A 19,820-nucleotide genomic window follows, 5' to 3' on the forward strand; every position below is an offset into this window, starting at 1 on the left:
CTCTTCCCCATGCTTCATTGACGGACAATGACAGCCCATTAGGATGTGTGCTTGACCATGTCATTATCATGTGCCGCTGTCTCTATCTGCATGACAAAGGGAGCACCTGTGCCTACGGTGCATCTCTGCATCTCCGCTTCATAGCCGCATAATCTGCCGACAATCGGCTCTCTGGGCAGTGAAGTGTTGAAGCTAGAATGCTTTTAAATGGATGAATTTGTCTTTTTCCATGTTTGAATTTATTCTGACATCCACTATTCGGTTTCTCCTCGAGTAACGTTAAGGTCATTAAAATGATTTCTTTCATCATCAATATTGGATTTGTTTTGTAACTGTCTCAAGAGTCAGGAGTTGCTTTTAACATTTTTTGGCAGCCTGCAATGATGAAATAAAGATATGTCAGTCGGGTTTAGGCTAATTTGAAATCAACATATGTGCTGGTTATGTTGTGTGTGGAAACCCTGAAAAGTCACAGGCACCACATTTTGACTTCAATTTCCAAATGACCAGATACTTATGTGAAACAACAAGTAGCCGATTCCAACTGAAACGTCAGAAACAGGCCTCAAAAAGCCAAACAGGCAGAACTTTAGCTGGCACAGTCACAGAGACCCGTTGCAGATTCAATAATGGAAGCGTCTCAAGTTGCGAGCCAGGTGCTCCGGCGCGATATCATCTTTTATAGCTGACAGGTATTTTGATTAATGACTGCACTATGAAAGAGACGGGCTCGTCGACGGCGCCACCGGATGCGAGCGGTGCGGCAGGACTCACCCGAGTTGGTCATGAACTCGAACGGGCCGCTGAACTCCCCGTATCCGGCTGCCGTGCGGGCGCGCACGTGGAACACGTACGACGTGAGCGGCGTGAGGCCCTTGATGTCGGCATTTCTCGACGAGGTTTTAATGATTCTGTAACTTCTTTCGTTTTGGTCCTGAGGACGGAGACAGAGAGAAAATTAGCTCGGACCCAGTGTTGCAGGGACTATTTTATCTCTTTATCTTAGGTTACCCCCTCACCTTCTCGTAGTACTTGACTTCATACTCCAAGATGACTCCATTAGCTCTGTCAGGTGGCTGCCAGGCCAGGGAGATGGTGTGTCTGGTTATATCCTTTGCTTGAATAGAGGTCACTGGAGAAGGAGCTAATGAGATCAAAGAAAGAGAAAAAAGCGATGGAGATTTAAAGCTGCTGATTTCTCCCAGTCCTCCATGTTGTTTTCAGCCTTGGAGACACCCAAACTGTTTTGTGTTGTGGTGCCCCCACCCCACCCCCCGTCCTGCTGAGAAACTCAAACAGTGGGCCAAGCCAAGCCACAAGGCAATCACTTCCATTTTTCTTTGGACTTGGCTTCCTTTCAAAAGCTGAAGCGTTGCAGAGCCGTGCGGCCACACGGCTCAATCGCGAGTATATGGCAATGCTCCATTTCTGAACTAATGGTTCGTCTATAAACTTGATCCAATTTCCTCGCAGCTGACACTAGCATCTCAGTCACTTCTGCTACAAGCTGCTTTAACTTCATTTCATTCTAGGTCACCCTGGGAAACCTCACGCTTCCACGTCGGCCTCAGAAAGCTCAAAATGAGCCCAAGCCATTTTCTTTTTTCCCCCGTTTGTCTTCAAGAGTGCAAATCAATTGTTTTTCATTATAGCTCCAGTGAGTGATCTTATCTTAAGCCCTCGCTGCTGCCGCTGATAATGAGGCCATATTTCAAGCAACTGTGCTATCTGTGTTCAGACGCCTTTAACACGTGAAGGTTAAAGTAAAGATAATGGCTTACACCCATCCCCTCCCTCCAGTGTGGCACCGCTGCACAAATCAAACCTCTATCTCAGGGCAGAGCGACAACATTAAAATGGGGTCATACACACTTTTTACTGTTACTAAGAGAAATCCAGAGGTGTAGGCGAGATAATACTGTAAAGAGAGAAGCACAGATTGAGCTTTGACTAAATTTAAACTGATATATTTGCGTCTAGGTTACAAACATTCACGCGTTCACAACACATAAACCCCGTCTCATTTCTAGTGGCACTCAGGTAGCGCTGCACTGTTCACCAAGACTGTGACTCTCTGACCTCGGGTCCTCAGTCATACTGTAACCTTACTCTGTCCAGACCATCTGCCGCTTAAAAAATTACAGTGGGATGATTAATGAGGGTTCCATGGTCCACCGATTATGATTGGGTTATCGATGACATTATATACATTCTCATCGCTTTAACTTAGGGCTCCAGGGAGCCTAGCCTTCAGGCTAACGCTAACAAAACCCAGCTTTTAACCAGGGATACAGTTCAAACGGGACTGGAATTTAAGCAGCCGTCATGGATTGAGTTTCAGTGGGGTGAAGAAGAGGCAGGAGGGGCGCAAAGGGTCTGCGACTGGTGGGGGGTTGAGATGGAGAGAGATGGGATTGCAGACATCTCTTGGTAAATGGATTAACCCAAGGTTGTGTCATCCTGTTGGCCTAATGTGTTGTATCTCTGTTAAACAATTAGATGGCGGCCATTTGTATCCCTCCGATCAATCATACCCAGCAGCAAAAGCCAATTTGAAGGCCCTCTTGGGGCTGACTGAGGACACTCCGGTGGAGAAAAAAGACCCCGAGACCTTCATTGCCCCAAGGTAATCCACACATCCATCTTTCCTCCCAAGCTGACAGATATGGCATTTTAATCGCGTTCGCCTCCTCTTGTTGCGTTTTTATTTTCCCTCGCCTAATGTGAGGATAAAGATGAGTGATCCCTTCTGAGGTTTGCTACGTGAGACTGCCGCGCAGACACGAAATAAGTAATGCATCAAGGCCAAGCGTCATAAGTTTTTTAAGACAAATTAGTCTGAGGAACGTCTAAGAAGCAAACTGATACCCACGCACATTTAAATGATTGTGTAGACTGCTTAAAGGTGATGCAAGACTAAACCTTGCTTGTCTGTCATGAGCAAAGTTTACCCCGAGGCTGCGATTTGGGCAGACCATGCTAGACTGGCTGGCACCTCTTTAGATACATTTAAAAATGTGGGTCAGATATGTAATTTCTTACTGCCTCCTGAATGCGTGGGCTAAAAACGCTGACGGAATAATAAGTGTTAGACACAATGAATATTTATATCTCATTTCAAATTTGTGGGCTCAAAAAATCTTTTTCAGCGCTGCTTGTACACACACACACACACACACACACACACACACACACACACACACACACACACACACACACACAAATGACCCCATTACAAACACTGAAAGATAATTCACATAGAAGAGCATACAGTGAGCCCCATTATCTTATACAGACAGCAAAAAAACTCAATTACATCACCTATGCAGATATAATGAGAAGCAACAACTTGGCACAAGCACATATAGTGCAGTTGAAGTAAAAAAACCCAAACGGAGCGCAGTTTGTAGGTCGGTGAGGCTGTTCTCCGTGCAGAACCGTCTTTGTTGAGTGAGCGAGTTTGTCTTTCAAAGCATGTTCGGCACAAATTATTTGTGCTGCGAGGAGCAGCTGTGGTCGTGCGCAAATTTGCAGCCGATTACGGTCTGACATTAAAAAAAGACAGGGGGCCGGGCTGCACATGTGGTTGCCAGATTGGAGGCCTGGTTGCCAGATCGGAGTCACTCGATTCTGCTGCCGCCAAGGAAAAATAGCCGAGGTGGGAGCCGTTTTTCAGGGTGCTGAGAAAATGGCTCCCGCGCATTGGATCCTTCCTCCCGACCTATAAAACCCGCTTCCATCTCCCCGAACACATTTCCACATGTACGTCCGTCCGCTTTGCCAGAAAGATGGAAACTCGCACACGTGCGTGCTGACAGACGTGCCCACACACACTCGCTCTTGCACTAATTCACTTTGAGTCACCTAAGGCTGCCAAGTCTTTTGTATCAAGACATAAACACCTCTCACACTCTGACGCTTAATTTCCCTCTTACTCTCTCACACAAGTGCCTGATCCCATAAAATCAGGAAAACACCCATTTACAGCCAGGGGTCAGTTCAAAGCTTGGACATGTCCCCTCTCCCCCCGCCCCTTCCCCGAGCAGTCAGGGTGAAGAGGTCACACACAGCTGATTTATGAATCTGTTCATAGAGGAACATGGAGTCTGCGCTTCCAAACACGTGCGTATATTCCTACTTGCAGTTGAGTGCAAAGACCTTTTTTGTTATTTCTGTACTGTATGTATGAATATTTCTCCACTGCACCTTCTCCCACACACACTTTCCCCCTCCCTTCCAACCTGCCCCACTCACTTCTTCTGTAGCCGAAATCTGAGCTTTTATGGATAGGCGGCGGCGGCGGGGGTGTCTTTTCCACAGCACTTATAAATCCTAATAAATCTATCATAATAAATGTGTAATCCATGGTGTCTGGATGAGGGGAGGCGATACAAAAAGAGGGACAGCCACAGATGACTGGCTGGATTACCAGAGGCTGAAACCAGAGCTTCTAAAGCCCCTACTGAGCATTAGCAGGAAGAAATCCAATCAGTCTGGGCCATTCTCTTTAACATGCACACACACATGCACACAAATGAAAAGAGACAGGCACATGGAAACACATGGAGATATTGTTTGAGAGAAAAATGTAGATTGTCTCCGTTGCTGAGCAATAACTTACGACTTAACTAATAATTTAGCAACCATAGACAATATATCGTTGTATATAATATCATGTTAAGCTTCCTATGGTCTCATTCCAGCCTTGTATGTTCTTGTGCGAGTCCATGTGCAACCATCTTTTTTGCTGTGATAGTACAAAGCGCCACTAGAAACATCCTTGAGTAATAAATCAGAGTCAGGTTCTGATCCACGGGCACAAAAAACGCTCCGTGCAACACATTTTCTCACTTTTGGCCGAGCGTGCAGACTGTGCTGCACATGTGCAAGGAACACACGTCCACACTCGCACACTCTGAACTGAGGCTCCAGCTGCAAACTCCATACAACTAATCCCGGGGAAGAGTTGTGAAACATGCAACAGCGACAAGCCAAAGGCAACATCATCTATATCTTACAAGTTGAAGTCAGCAGATTAGCCTGGAGCAACCTCAGGGGGACATTGCTATGTGCGTCTTATTATGTCTTTGTATGAGTCCATGTGTGAGCGTGTGCACTTTAGAGTGAACCTGTGTGACTTTGCTGACATGCGGTTGCGAGCCCTCAGCCTGGACTCGAGGGTGTGCTCCATTACAGCTCCCACACATGGCTGTCTGGCAGGACCCACGGCTCTCCCACAGGCAGCACATCCATTCATCTCTATCTTCCTGACCCCAGCTCATAAATTAAGCCACGGTGTCCTTAAATTGCTGGTCCGTGCCCTATTCACGGTATTCGCTTTTCCCAGGGACGGAAATTAGTGATAAAAAAATAAAATGGCACAAAAAGGCACTTAGCCTGCCACCCAAGCAGTAAAGAAGACCAAGGTAATGATCGGCTATAAGTGGAGAAGAGAAGGGAGGAATGAAGAGAAAGGGAAGGGTCATAAAATCCATTTGCACAACAACCGGTTACAGAATGGCTAAATGACAAAACAACAGGAGTCTTTGAATGCACCCCCAGGCTGAAGAGCTCTCCTCCAGCTCTAGAGAGGAAGCTGTGTTAGAATAATTACACACACACACACACCTCCGCACACAGTTCAGCATTTGTAACGAAGCCTTCACAGATCAATAAACTAATCTAATTCATTAGCTCCGAGAGCTATAAATAGCACATTGGCCCTATCTGCGGCCTAGGCTTCTCTAATTATGCCAAACTCAAGTCAAATATAGCAGAAAATCATTTCCCCGTGCAGAATCCATCCGCCTCCTCAGTAATCACCCAGGCTTCGCCCAAATTATTCACAGTTTTAATAAACACGTTTTGACAAGCACATTGCCCTCAAATACTACTTCAAGCGCCCAGTGTAACGGAGCGGTGCCCAGCATGAAGCCCCAGCCTACACGAGCTACAGCCTCACATCCAGTACCAGCAGCTCTGAGACCGATGGTCTTACCCGCCTGATTGGTGGTGACCGTCACCGACACCGCCTGCTCCGGACCGGGGCTCTGGGGCGACACGCCGTTCACCGCCCACACCTCGAAGGTGTAGTTGGTGTGGGCCTGCAGCTCGTTGATGGACACCCGGGTCCCCTTCAGGCTCAGCTGCTGGGGGCTGAAGTGGATGCCATTGCCACAGGGCTGGCAGCGCCGGCCGTCGGGCCCGCAGCGCTTGCACACCACGTTGTACGTCAGGTCCTGGCGCCCGCCCGAACTCCGCGGCGGGCTCCACTCCAGGTTCACGGAAGTCTCGTTGACGTTCGAGATGAGGTGGACGGGCGCTGATGGGGGACCTGCGGAGGACGGAGGAGCTGATGTTAATACCAGTCGCTAATGAAGCCTGAGATGAAGCAGAAACAGAAACAAATTCATTGTGGACAGTGAAAGGTTTATGATCGTCTGCTAAGAGAATACAGGAGGATTCGGGCGCTTTTGGTGGCGTCTGCAGCGCCTGTGGTAATTGATTCTTTCACTAGATACTCGTAACAAAGATGTAAACGTGTAATTGACTGGGTTGTCCCTTTATTACTAACCCAGGCCTCTAGAATTCCCTGTTAATGTCCTGTCTGTTACAAAAAGGGAGGATCCGATTTCACTTCAGCTAATTCACCACGCTAACTGAAATCCAATAGGCCAGAAGATTTCTTTTCCATTCAAATGTCTGATCAGCTGGAAGTGGCGCAGAGCCCGAACCCGCTGCTAACAGCGGGGCTTCACGGCGCTCGCTCAAAAACTTTGGACAGTTTACTTTGGACGCCGCCATTGGTTTCCAGCTTTGAAATCGAGATCTACGTGCTGCGGTTCTATATGACGGCTCCGCAGATACGCGATGAAACCCTCCTGCTCATCAATCCCAGTTTACGTGTCAGGTTCATTGTAATGAATGTGTTTTTTGCATTGCCTTTAAACGCGAGCGGCCGTAATTGACATAAGTTCCCTCTCTCCGTTTCTTCCCCATCCCTGTTTTTCCTGTCTCGCTCCCCCTGACTAATGGAGCGCGCGCGAGCTGGCTGGGGGGGATCGATGCCGGGTGAAATATGAAAGCTATTCAGTCCACAGACGAATGATTTCACAACGGAAATTAATTATCAGTGTTATTTTTGGAGGAGCGGAGTGGCAATGAATGATTTCACAGAGACACAGGGAGCAGCAAAGGGGACAGTGTGTAGGAGTGTGTGCACGTGGTCGCCTAAGGTGAAATCAGCCCACTTTGGTGACGTATTAATGAAGACAGGACCGTAGTACAACTGGGCTCGCACTGTATAAGTAGGCACTGGATTCAGATAATACGCTAATAGTAGTCTGGTAGAGAGCGAAGGAATAAATGCTGAGGCTGAGAGCAAGGAGACGATGGATGGATGATGGATGGATGGAGTTCTGGGGGAGGAGGGGTGAAGGAAAGGATACTAACTGCACTGTTATTATTAGCAAACGCATTAATAAACTCTCATTAGCATGTTTTAAACCCTTTCCCACTTTCCTCCCCATCCACATTTCCACCGCTTCTCTTTCACCTCGTTCCCTTTTTCTCAGACAAGGAGAACAAGTTACAGATGGGGTTTTATAAATGAAGGCGCCTGCACACAAGTCATTACGTTAGCGTCGTTGCCGCCGCGCGCAGCTCAGCTAACCCCTATTTCCTTCTGATACCATGCGCCGCCTCAGGTACAATATAAATCTATTACCTAGAGGTTATCTGGACTTTAGCTGTCATAAACCAAACAGAACAGAGGTTACATTTCTGCTGGATGTCTGACAGTGTGGAGACTCTTTCTTCGGTGCACTACGGTTCTGTGTGTGTGCTGGAATGAGTCTCACATTATTGCGTCACACAACTGGATTGTTCGTTTCCTGCTATGGCAAAGTTATGACTTCATAAAACCTTAAAGACATTTTACCACATGTCAATGTTCCTCCCTGTCCTCTACATACACACAGACATAATCTACCTCCTCCTGTACCTGTCGCTCTCCCAGAATGCACCAGTGGGAGCAGGGGAGCGTGGGAGAGCCTTCGGCTGTGACTGACACTCCGTAATTAATCCTGGGAGAGAGAATGGCGAGGGGAGACAGGAGCACAAGTCTCTCGCAACCTACCTTTAAAATAAGCCCGGCACGGCCTTGAAATTCAAAAACTTCTCCGAGTTGGTATCCGGGGGGTCACTCAGGACGTTTCCCGTGAAATTGGGGATTTCTCCTCCTTCGGATTTTCCACCTATTCACGGCCTTATTTCCTGTTGCTTCCGTCTGCCTCTTTCTCATTTTCACCCATCGTCCTCCTCTCCACATTCCCGTCCTCTCCCTGTCTCCTGCTATCAGTAATTGTTAACGAGTGCTGCGCAGGGCTGAGGCAGAGAGCAGGCTAAATTGGCCAGAGCATCGACCCGGCTATTACCATCCGGCTGGGATTCATTGGCCGCCCCCCCCTCGAGCCCTCCCTGCTTTGGGATCATTCCATGCTCTGTCCCCCTTTCTTCCTCCACCATCACCGCTAAGAAAACTAGGGAAAATCTGAGAAACACATCAAGGGCCAACAGAAATCCCGAAATGGAGAACAGCCCCTCCTTACAACCTGAATGAAGTGGAACAACTAGCTCCCATGGGTGTCTGTCCCTGGTTGTCATTACTGCCCTGTGGTGGATGTGTGTGTGTGTTTATACCAGTTTCCCAGTTAGGCCTTGAACATATTTAAATCTGATACACTAACGTGTATGATTACCATTTGATTAAACTGCATACTCGCCGACGCCTAAAGCTTGTTGAATCTCTAAAGCAAACCATGTGAACTACATGCTAAAATGTTTTTACAGAAGGAAACCTGTCATGAATGAATCTGTGCACCCAGAAAAGTCAAACAAAGAAGAGTAAAACAAACAAGATCAGACAGAATCTCAAAAGAAGCCACGTAACCTGAAACTGAGAAGTATCTACAGCAAACGTTGCAGGAAAGAACATCTCCCCAAAAAAAATCTGTTTCTAAAAAGTGATATAATTTATTAATCCTGCCAAATTCCTCAGGCGGGTTGATCCAAAATGTGGGTGGCAAAGGAGTGGATTGGTTCTCGTTTCTAATCTGGAAAACAAGTGCTTCAATGAAACGCAGCACACAATAATCACACATCAAAAGAACAATTGCTGCAAACAGGCAAAGGATGCGAGAAGAAGGTGCCAGCGTCTGCACACAATGACGGAGCTGCACAACATCCAATTTTAATCACCATCTTCTGCTAGACCCTGAGCTAAGGGAGGGAGAGAGCGTCTTCAATTACACACACACACACACACACACACACACACACACACACACACAAACACACATGCACCCCAATTACCAGAGATGCTGGCTCTATCCCAGCCTGACCTTCAGCGAGGCAAACTGGGAAATGGTTTTAAGAGGTTATTTTTTTTTCTTCATCTGCTCCGTTTGCGACTCTGAGTGGGTTTGGCCGAGAACGAGGGAGCGAAAACAAAATGTGGATGCGGAGGTATGTATGAGTGACAGCTGTAATTACAGAGCTCTAGCGCGCGTGTGAGAGAGAAGGAGACGGGGAAAAAGAGAGGCATGGGATAGGAAAACAGCAGACGACAGACGGGGTGAGGGGTCAAAGGTCAAATGTGGGCCGGCTGACGCGGCGGGGCAAAGTTTGGACAGAGACTCCTGCTAATGTTCGGAGCAGGAATGTGGTGGCGGTGGCATCGCAGGGTTCTATAAAATCAACCCAGTAATGAGCCTTGACAGCTGTTGCTTGAAGCAGTCAGGTTCAGATGCCATGAGAACAAACAGAACAATGGGGCTGTATTAACTTTGAATTATAGGATTCATGAATGACGTTGAAAACTGTATGTGATATGTGACATGTCTATTTCGGGATTTATACATAACAATTAGATTTAAGGTGCATATGCAACAAACCAAGGCTTGATTTGAGTTTCACGTTTGCGCAGTGCAGATGCTTTGTAGTTCAATTAGCTTGTTGTTCTTTTGGATGATTAATTATCTGCTGCTTCCTTGTGTTTTTCTGTCTGATTTTTGTTTAATGGCCTGTTGCAGCCGGAAGCACTAAAAATTGGTTAATAATGAAATGATGACCCCACTTAGTCATTGACACTCCGATGAACTCATTTGGCCTTTTTGCTTGAAAATTAGGCTTAGACAAATAATTAATCACTTATCAAAATAGCTGCCATTGCGTCTACAGCGGAACCATGTGCTGGAGCGAGCGAACTTCGCTGTGTCGTGTTGGGGTCTCAGCTGCTCTTCCGCTCTGCAGGGAAATCAATCTTCCCTACATCCCTGCCAGAGAAAATCTGGTTCCTCTAATCGTCTACATCCAATGTAGAAACCAGGTTTTTTTTTTTGTTTACGTGACCGTTACGAAGTCTGCTGACTGGAAACAGCCGAGCGTAACCTGTAAACATGAGGTCGCTTCTCCATCATCTCCTTGGCCTCTTCTCTACGCAAACATATTCTCATTCCCTTCCTATTTCCACATGATTGAAGCAAAATCAATGACAATGTGGATTATGGCTTCATAAAAGCTTTTCTATTTGCTGGAAATAAAGTCTGAGCTCGCTCACGGTTTAGCGACTGGGGAGAGCAATGAAAAAACGCGTCAGCAAGAAGCCAAAAACCCAATGGAGTTTATCGCTATATGGCTCGAGTGTAACTGTTTTTGATCATGGAAAAATGTCACAATCAGGCATAACGTATGAGTCTGCACAGATACTGTTCAGCAAGGGAATCATTTGCAGTTGTTCAGTTTTGTTGCCGCTTAGACGGTTGCTGTAAGTGCTCCACAGGGTTTGGTGCTCGTCAGGATCAATAAATTAGTTTTGTTGAGTGATGAATTTATTAAAATGTCAGATCACTTTGGCCAAATAGTGAACTGAGCAACTTAGCAGATGTTTTGGTGGTAAAAACCGAGTTGTGACATATGCTTTACAAAAAACGCAACATGCGTAGCTGTGCTTTATCTTGTATATGTACCAGTACCAATTCCCAGTTACATCACTCAAAGTGAAAATGAGGCCAAGACAATGAATATGTATGGTTAGACAACAAGATTGTTGGCACTATTTGTTATCACAGTCACGGTGAGTCAGGAGGAGAGAGCTTGACTCACACAACCAGATGGGGAGAAGTCTTAGTTCCACTTTCTTTGTCTTGGGCGCCCGACCTTTTTCCTCTATCAGTATCTGAGTCACTCTCTGTGTGTATCTGGACTTTTCCATCTGTCTGTTTCTCCACTTTTTTTCGTCACATCCCCACGTTGCTGCTAACATTCATCTCTATTTGTCTTTCTTCATTGTTCTCAACCTCCTCTGCTGTTTCGCAGGCTCTCTGTGGAAGACTGCATCTGGGATGCAGCACTTTATACCCTCATTAGTTCTCTGTCACCATGACTGATCACTAAGTACCACCTGGAATCAAAAGATACCTATTAAACCGGCAGCTGCTTGCTTCGCGAGCGCGGACTGCCCGTGTGAGTGGGTAATTCAGGCTGGCATTTCATGTGAGAGAATCCACGAGCAGCTTAAGGTGAAGGTAAAAGCTCTTGTGTTTGTGCACTTGGGTTCATTTTGTACTATGTTGCTAACTCATGCAGGATAAATCAGCACATTTAGTACGACAGTTACCTGTTGCCTACAAATTATAGTCCATTGTGGCTTCAGGGATTTACTTACGGGTGCAGGGCATGGATGCCGGGTCTGTTTCGGATCGGAAGTATCCCTTGTCACAGGCACAGGAAGTGGATCCCTCACGGATGGAGTAACTATGGAGCGGACACTTGGAACAGGCGCCATCAGTAGCCAAAGCACGGTAGTAACCGATCTTACAGGCTGAAAGATGAAAGGAGACAGTGGGCTTGGTTAGACATGCAACATCAGCTGAGTAGGGCCCAGAATGCAAGTGTAGCTAAACCAGTGGAGAGTTATAGTAAGGAAGGATGTTGGTCACAACCGTGAGTTGCAACTGCACTAAATGCAGTTGTTGGGTGTTTTAATGTTTACACGTCAACAAAAATCAAACATTAATGTGGAAAATCCCCTCCTGCCCATGAAATGGATATGGGTGGTTGTCTGTGAGCATGTTGCCATAGCACTGTAGTTGATTTATAATAGTTTCCAACGGAAGAGAAGAATAGAATGTTGTCATCGTGCCCATTTCCCCTAATTAGCGAGAAAACAATATGTTGCCCGGAGGCCTCAACTTCAGCAATTTTCCGTCAATGTTTTCTCCCGTTTCTGCTTTCAAACCTGCATTCTATTATCAGAAACAACAGGGAAGTGAAGGCCGCTGTTTGCTCCACACAAAAAGACCAGATCGAATAACTACCTGTTGTCCTTTGCTCGGGTTTAAGCTATGATGTGTTGGCGGGACTTGGAGCTGCAATGAAACCAGAGACTTGGGGCATTTCAGACCATTTAACAAACGAATGCCACCACACTTGTCTCCCCAGGAGCTGTGTCACTCTCACAGAACTGTTTTCCCTCCGCACAGGCTAACACCTACAGCCACACACACATACTTTAGCCCGAAATTGTTACCTACGTGACACTTTTCCTACATTCGCCGACAGTGCTCGCCTTTCTCTTGAGTGGCAGCTTGATCACAAGGCTCGTCTTTCAAGGAGTTTCTCCCTCGTCTTTCCCCTTCCATAATGGCAGTAGAGTGGCGGGATTATATTTCACCCCCTGAGCATTGGACCAGAAGAGGAGGACAAAAGAACAATTCTCCAAGAGGTGCAACGCAGACAGTCGCGACACTGATTGGACCAAATAACCTATCAGTCAGAAAGTTGCAATGCACAGTGGGCGGCGAATAGTATTAAGGCCAGAAGGTTGGTGTTTGGGGTTTTAGTAGTGTTTGTGTGTGTGGGTCCTGGTATGATGTGAAAGGATCCACCGGAGACAGATGGGTAAATTTATACTCAACAGAAATGAGAAAATTGCACACTGTCCTCCCCTGTACACGCAGGCGCTCTTCACAAACACATACTCAGATAATCAGAAATAAAAATACGTTGGGAATCTTGGAATTTAATTCCACAGTCATAAATACATCAGAGGATCCTTCACACGAAAGAACAGTCACACAAACAAATTCCCAGATGTGTTCGCCACGCTACAAATCAAATCAGCGCGGGTCCGCGTAGACCGCAGCAAGGAGGAAGTGCACGCTCCAACAAAAACACACATTCAACCCAACACCCGACGAGCTCGCGTACAAACAGTGGAGGAAATCCACAAACCCCCTAAAATGCTGGGAAATCCCTCTCGCAATAAAGTCAGACTCTTTACCCGGCAGCCGCTCCTCTCCAGCAGCTGGATTAGCGTAGTGTGCTGTTAACCGGGTCTGGCTAGCTGCTACCTGCTGGGCCCCTTTTTGCCCCGCTCCCACTCAGTCAATCAGGCCTAAATCCCTGCAGCTTCAGCCGCTAGCGCTAAGCTAAGGGTCTGTTTGATTGTAGCCGGCAGGGGTGCGCGGAGCCTCCGCTCCTATTCTTCACAGTTGCAGTGAAAGAGGAGAGATTAGTCAGGAGGTGCTTTGTGTTATTGCTCTGTCTTTAAAGCGATCGGTGCACGCCCACTCTCATCAGCGGAGACAGAAGGACACTGGGATTTGTGGGTATTGTTAAGGAGGTTGTGACCGCTTCAGGTGACACGCATAAAGTTGCTATTAAGGCTTTTACATGTGCACTGATCAGGAAAGTGTCTAGAGTTGAGCCAGGGGTCAACCAGCTGTTTGAGCTGATGCCCCCGTGGTAAAAGCTGGAGGAAGAGTTAATTGAGTCCCATGCTTCACAGCCTTTCGGCCTGAGCCTCTTAAAAGGGGCACAGTCTAAGAGCAGGCTACCTCAAACTGTGCACGGTTGATGAGTTTTCCACTGGTCAATTATTAAGCTGTCCCCAAGGGCTGTCCTGAAATTCTTTGGACAACTTCAAATCCCCGTCTAAAAAAAAAAAAGTGGTCCGGCATGTGCGGTTTGAAACTCTGCGTTTCAGAAATTTTGTTTGAAAATGTGATGTCAACATGTGAAAGCTTGTTTATAGCCGCGGCTGCCCTGCAGTCAGGAACAGTGAGGGGAAAAGAGAGGTCAGTGCCCAAATAAAGATAGAGACTTTGTTTCCTATTAGGAGTTTGAATGTGTGCGAAGGAACCGACCACAGTAGTGGGTGGTCCACGAGACCCTGGCTACAGAGAAGAATCTCCCCTAGGACTCGCTGGATTTATCACTATCCAGGCCGGTCGTGGCAAACCCGCCCAGATGCAAATACGGACCCGATGTATTTGGTTTTTATGGGATCTGCGCTGAGAAGCCCTCATCATATCCTCTAACACAGCTCTCAGAACTATCCAAATTCCTCCACTCATCTTTTTTACACAGTATCCCTTCGCTCTCTAACTCTCCCGTATTATTTTTTTTCACTTTTCCTCACCTTCTATCTCCCTCTCCCACTAGGCTTTCTCTCGGCAGGCCTCCTTTCACACAGAGAGGGGTTTGTCAGGTGCCAAATCCCTGAGCTGAGAGATCAAAGGCAGACAAAGAGACTGGTGACTTACTGTTCTATTCTGGAAAGGCAAAAAATTGAATCCCTCATTGAACGGGACATCACAATCTCCCCCCTTTTCTCCTCTGGCAGCTCTTTCCTCACTGGCTTTAGTCTTTCTTTCTCTTTGTCAGTTCTCCCCCGCCCCATCCCCAGTCCCGTGTTTGGGAGAAAGGCGGCGATGACGGTGGAGGGACAGAGCTGTGGGAGTTAATGAGTAGTTTTGTCTGTGTGGCGGTGAATCGACCGGCTGAATTGGTTACACGGCGTGAAGGGAGTTAAAAAAACAGGAACTTCTGTTGGAGATGACACAGTTGACGCAGCTGTGAGCGAGAAATAGGAGTGCGCCAAAGCTAATGATAAAATGATAGCTACCCACACGCGAGCCGAGCAAAGCTCTGCTAAGTTGCCCTTTGAGTGGCACTAACCTCCACACCGGCCTTTTTACAGCCGTAGATGCTCGCTGCGATGCTCGCTAAATAAAACCACATCTACCCACACACCCACCCACTGCAGCCCATCTTGACTGACCTGTATGCAAAGCCTGATGGGCAAGTTATCCTGCAGCCTCCACAACAAGGTGTCCTATCCACCAGAGACTGGAAGCATGAGAGCAAACCTGCGCTACAAAAGCTGTCCAAGGACCCCAGCAATATAACACCCAGCACACGGCACACAATGAATGGACCTGCCCAGGCAGAACAATTGCCTCTCTTATAATCAGAGACAGAAAATTAAGTTCAAACTTCAGCGTTTTCCCTCTCTTTAAGGCCGTGATTTATCTTCCTCGGGTGATGAAAACTCGGCCAGTCTTTTTTAGTCATAACAGACAGTGAGCGCTCCTCAGAAGAGCAGTGAGAGGCGTCTTCACAAAGCCGCTCTTTCAAAAAACCAAGCGATCGCCTTTCAGGACTCGAGGGCAAGGAGAGTCTCTCCTTCTCCCGCACCTTGAGGAGCAAGTGATCTCTTTTCAGACAAATCCCACTGCCTTTGTGCTTTTTCAGGCTCCTTTTTTCCTTGTTTTCCCTGCGGAACGTTGTTCATTGCTCAGGTGAGACTCCTGCTAAAACGGATTTCTATTCCAGGGGTTTGTTTACCCGACTGTATTGAAAGCGTTTAAAGTATAGATGATTTATTCCCACAAAGATAGGCCTAGATAATAAACAATGATCCACATTAACATACCTGAACCTCTGGCAGATTAGCAGGGATAACTAGCTGGTGACCGTTAGCATCTGTCACCGAAACAGCAGGAGAGTGGAGCAGGTTCACTCATTAATTCTGTCACTGGGGATTATTAATTGCCTCCGGCTCTGACGGCGACACGCAGCCACACAGCCGGCGAAACCTATCAGTGTGATGGATGAGGGACACACGGCCACCGAACGTGATCACTGTGATTGATGACATGCACTCCACACACATCTTGACCTGGACCTGGCAGGGGGAAAGGTCCCACGCTCGTCGCGCCACCTTTTAAAATGCGGAACCAAAAAAGTCGGACAGGGACATCTGGCCTGACATCCTTCTCCGCGTTAATGAAGGCTAAGAACAAAAGCCAGAGGCGCTAATAATGTTGAGAACACGCACGCCAACCTCGCTGACAATCAGTGCTAACGATGGCCGGTTCCAGGGGGTGCGAGGGCTTGCCAGCAGTTTGTCCGTCACACGCTGGATGATTTATAACTGTATTTTCAGCAGCACAGATCCATCACACACGCACCACCCAGGACGCTGCCCTAATTAAAATGTCCAGACAAAAATGTGAGCAGAGCACAGATTTAAAATGATGTGAAACTTTTACAATACGACCAGCGTGTCCTGTGCTGGTTTGTGTGGGTACCACCTATGTTCCCATTAATTTTCAGATTGCATAACTACAAATTTTGAAATATTGTTCTGAAGGCTTCCTGCAGATCCAGGACTCCGCGTTCCTACTGACACGTACACTTCAACTTCCTCCCCCATTCTTGCCGCCTTGGCCTTAAGAATGAATATTAATACAATGGCTATATCAGAAAAATCTAAACTATTCCACCCAGCGAACTTCAGGAGGGACAAGGACCACTCCTAAAATATGGTTATAACTTGGTTATAAAGATGAATGTAAGGAAAGGCAGGAGGCATGAAAAGAAAAATACAATAAGACTGAGTATTGAGGGCAAAGAGCACTGAGAGAACACATGGATGAAGCCGAACAAGGACAGAGAGGAGCAGCAAAGGATAGACGGAAAATTATAGGCAGCAAACAAATCCATCTTTGTTTGATGGAACAGTGTTTGGTTTGGCTAGACAGGGAGGGGGCGACTCAGATTCCACTTCTGCTCTGGATGCCAGGTTCGCAAAGATGGCACCACCCAGAGCCGGGCACGGCGCCAACCCAATAAGGACCCTTTGTGACCTACGATTCACGGGGCAGGTGGGCAGTGGACTGTAATTCAAGGTAAACAAGACGAGGATGCATTCACAAACAGAGGCTTACAAAGCTGTCCACACCTGCAGTCTCTGGTATGCACACAGAGCCGCTTCAAAGTCACTCTGGACTGCACAGACGCACGCGGCAATGCCACGCGTGCACGCAAACGCACAAAAGAGCACGCGCACATCCGCCATGCAGGCTTTGTGTTAGCGAGCGTGCAGCGGGGACGATGGGAGGAAAACAAATTCAGGGAAGGTATTGTCTGGCTCCAGTTTCTGCAAGCTCCCCGGGGGGGCGCGCAAGCTAGTCGGCGCTGGACTAGCTTGTGTAGCTTGTGTTGCGTGTGGGCAGTCAGCGTATCCGACGTGTTTCTCTCAAATGTCTAGAATGAAAAGAGCCGCATTTCAATTCATTTGTAGGAAAAAAAAATGAACAGGTAGGTGGGAGGAGGGGGGCTATGCTAATGGTGTTGTGCGCGGGGGCCGCTCGCATGGGCTCGGCGCTCGAAACAATCGGGGGAGCGAAGCTATTCTACTCGCGGCGAGTAGAATGGGGCAGGAAAAGGGAGGGAGAGAACACACACTAAGAATAGGTGAAGAGGAAGAGGAAGCGATAGGGAAACAGTCTCAGTGGGGCCTCATGCGCTGCTCTGTAAACAAATGTAACCCGTGTGCTGCAAGCGCTGCTATCAGCGCACGCAGCTCTGCTGACTTGTCGCCAATTATTTACATCTTTATGTTTTTTATGGACATCTGAGAGCGTCGCAGTAAATTAAACCATAACAATGAGATGAAAGAGACTTTCAGTTTTGCCGTGTTGAGACATAATGTGTCTCGGATTGTGTAATAACAGGTGGAAGAATTCGAGCACCGTTTCTCAACGTCGTTGGGAGCTGCTTTTTTATTTTTTTAAAACCCCCACGCCCAAACGATGTCACGACTGTATCAGCTCAGTATCAGCAATTACGGTTGATGGTGCGGAGACGTCGGTTCGCCAGTATTCAGCCCTTCAGCCTGTCTGACTGCAGGGCGTGTCATTTCAGGTAGCTTCAAACTCAAACAGTCATGATGTCATTACCACAAGTCATATCACATACGCCTCAAAGCAAAAATAAAACCTCTGTATCACATAACCTGGAATCTGCATAAACACAGAAACTAAAAGGGAGAATATTCACCTGCAGATACATACACAAAAAAAATACAACTTCAAAGGAAATGACCTTAAAAAACATCAACCTTGATGCCATATATTTAAATTAACCTAAACAGTACACGCAGGTCTCTCTCCTCCAGTAAATCAGACCACAAAAACATGCATGCGACACACAATACGCACAATTAGCCTGTAAGCACACATCTGTCAACACTCAGCGTGGGGAAAAACACATCTGAAACTTTAATTACCCCGTTGTCCACGGTCTCTGGGGCAAGTTTAACATCAACCTTGTCAGTTTCTCAGAAGCGGTTTGGTGGCTTATGAGGAGGGGTTAGCAGGGGTCGACATGCGGGTGAAAAGGAAGGTATTTTTAGGTTGTTTGTTTAGGTAATCTACTTGTAACTCCCAGACGACAGCCTGTCTGGGGCCCCACAACACCTTCTATTGTGCAGACGTGTGTGTGTGTGTGTGTGTGTCCATGTCTGTCCCCTAGATCCTTGTGCATTGTGTGGGGCTATATGAAGTTATACGCATGGTGTGTGTGTGTGTGTGTGTGTGTGTGTGTGTGTGTGTGTGTGTGTGTGTGTGTGTGTGTGTGTGTGTGTGTGTGTCACACTCACTAAGGGTACATAACAATTTCCCCGGGTCACTAACTCTTCAACAGCTCGTGACAGTCCGATGCTGGTGTCCGCTGTGGCTGTCACTGCTTTAACCTTTGACCCCCTGCGGTGTCACTCGGGCCTCGCTCGTCTAAGGCCACTTTCTCGTCTCACGACATCAACGCCGTTGAGGAAATGATACCCGCTCTGAACCGTCTCCTCCTGTTCGTGTGTTTGTGTGTGTGTGTGTGTGTGTGTGTGTGTGTGAGTGCATTCCCCAGTCAGTAGCCTGTGTATATGTCCACAAACCTTCGTGCAGACTGCATGTGTTGCCCTCTCCTGACCCCGGGGCTCGTTGAACCTGGCCTTGCAGAGTGTGTAACAGGAGCCTGGGCTTAATGGCGACTGCTTAGCTGGAGTTACTCCGCTAATGTGTAACACTTTACCCTTCAGCTTTGATGTGCGGACAGACGTACGGACACCACGACGACGGGAGAGTCAAATGCACAGCTGCCTTTGAAGCAGTGTGTGGGCACCACTGGAAGGAGGCCAGCGCAGCCTCTGAGTTGTGTTTTGTATTTCTCCCGGCTTCTTTCACTCCAAGTATGCACGCTGGTCGCTTCCTGCCCTTTTCAGTTATCTCTCGTTATCTTTATGGTTTCTTTCACCACTTAGGGTGACGCTCCATCGCTGGCACGTTTTGTCAGCGAACCGAGCAGCGCTGATGCCTTACAGAGCTGCCAAAAATGTGTTCATGACTTCCTTTATTCTCTTTTCTGTTGCTGCCAAATGCTACAAACCAAAAAAAGGGAACTGTTTTGGACAAAATCATGTTGACTTAATAAGAACAATGGGCTCTTGTGTATGTACAAAGTAAGTGCCTAAAAGTGTTATTTGGTAGGTTTTTACTCTTTAGTCTAAGACCTATTGTGACAACAGCTCAATGTGAGGTGAACCTGCTTTACAACACACGCAGGTCCGCTGTAATGGAGCCGCCGCCGTTAAAGGTTGTGACACGACCACACTTAAGTTGTTCACAGGGCGATCACTG

General features: G+C 47.3%; 1 protein-coding gene across 2 annotated transcripts in view; it reads right to left on the reverse strand.

Annotated features, from left to right (window-relative positions):
• Window positions 1-19,820, reverse strand: part of epha4l (eph receptor A4, like) — a 45,201-nt gene that overhangs the window by 13,202 nt on the left and 12,179 nt on the right. For both annotated transcript variants that reach the window (XM_029170258.3, XM_029170257.3), the window contains exons 4-7: window positions 11,726-11,881; window positions 5,999-6,334; window positions 1,020-1,144; window positions 775-934 (exon numbers count right to left, since the gene is read on the reverse strand). In XM_029170258.3, coding sequence (XP_029026091.1) covers window positions 775-934; window positions 1,020-1,144; window positions 5,999-6,334; window positions 11,726-11,881 — 777 coding nt within the window. The remainder of the gene's footprint in view (window positions 1-774; window positions 935-1,019; window positions 1,145-5,998; window positions 6,335-11,725; window positions 11,882-19,820) is intronic.

The sequence above is a fragment of the Betta splendens genome, chromosome 13, assembly GCF_900634795.4.
Source record: "Betta splendens chromosome 13, fBetSpl5.4, whole genome shotgun sequence".
Classification (NCBI taxonomy): domain Eukaryota; kingdom Metazoa; phylum Chordata; class Actinopteri; order Anabantiformes; family Osphronemidae; genus Betta; species Betta splendens.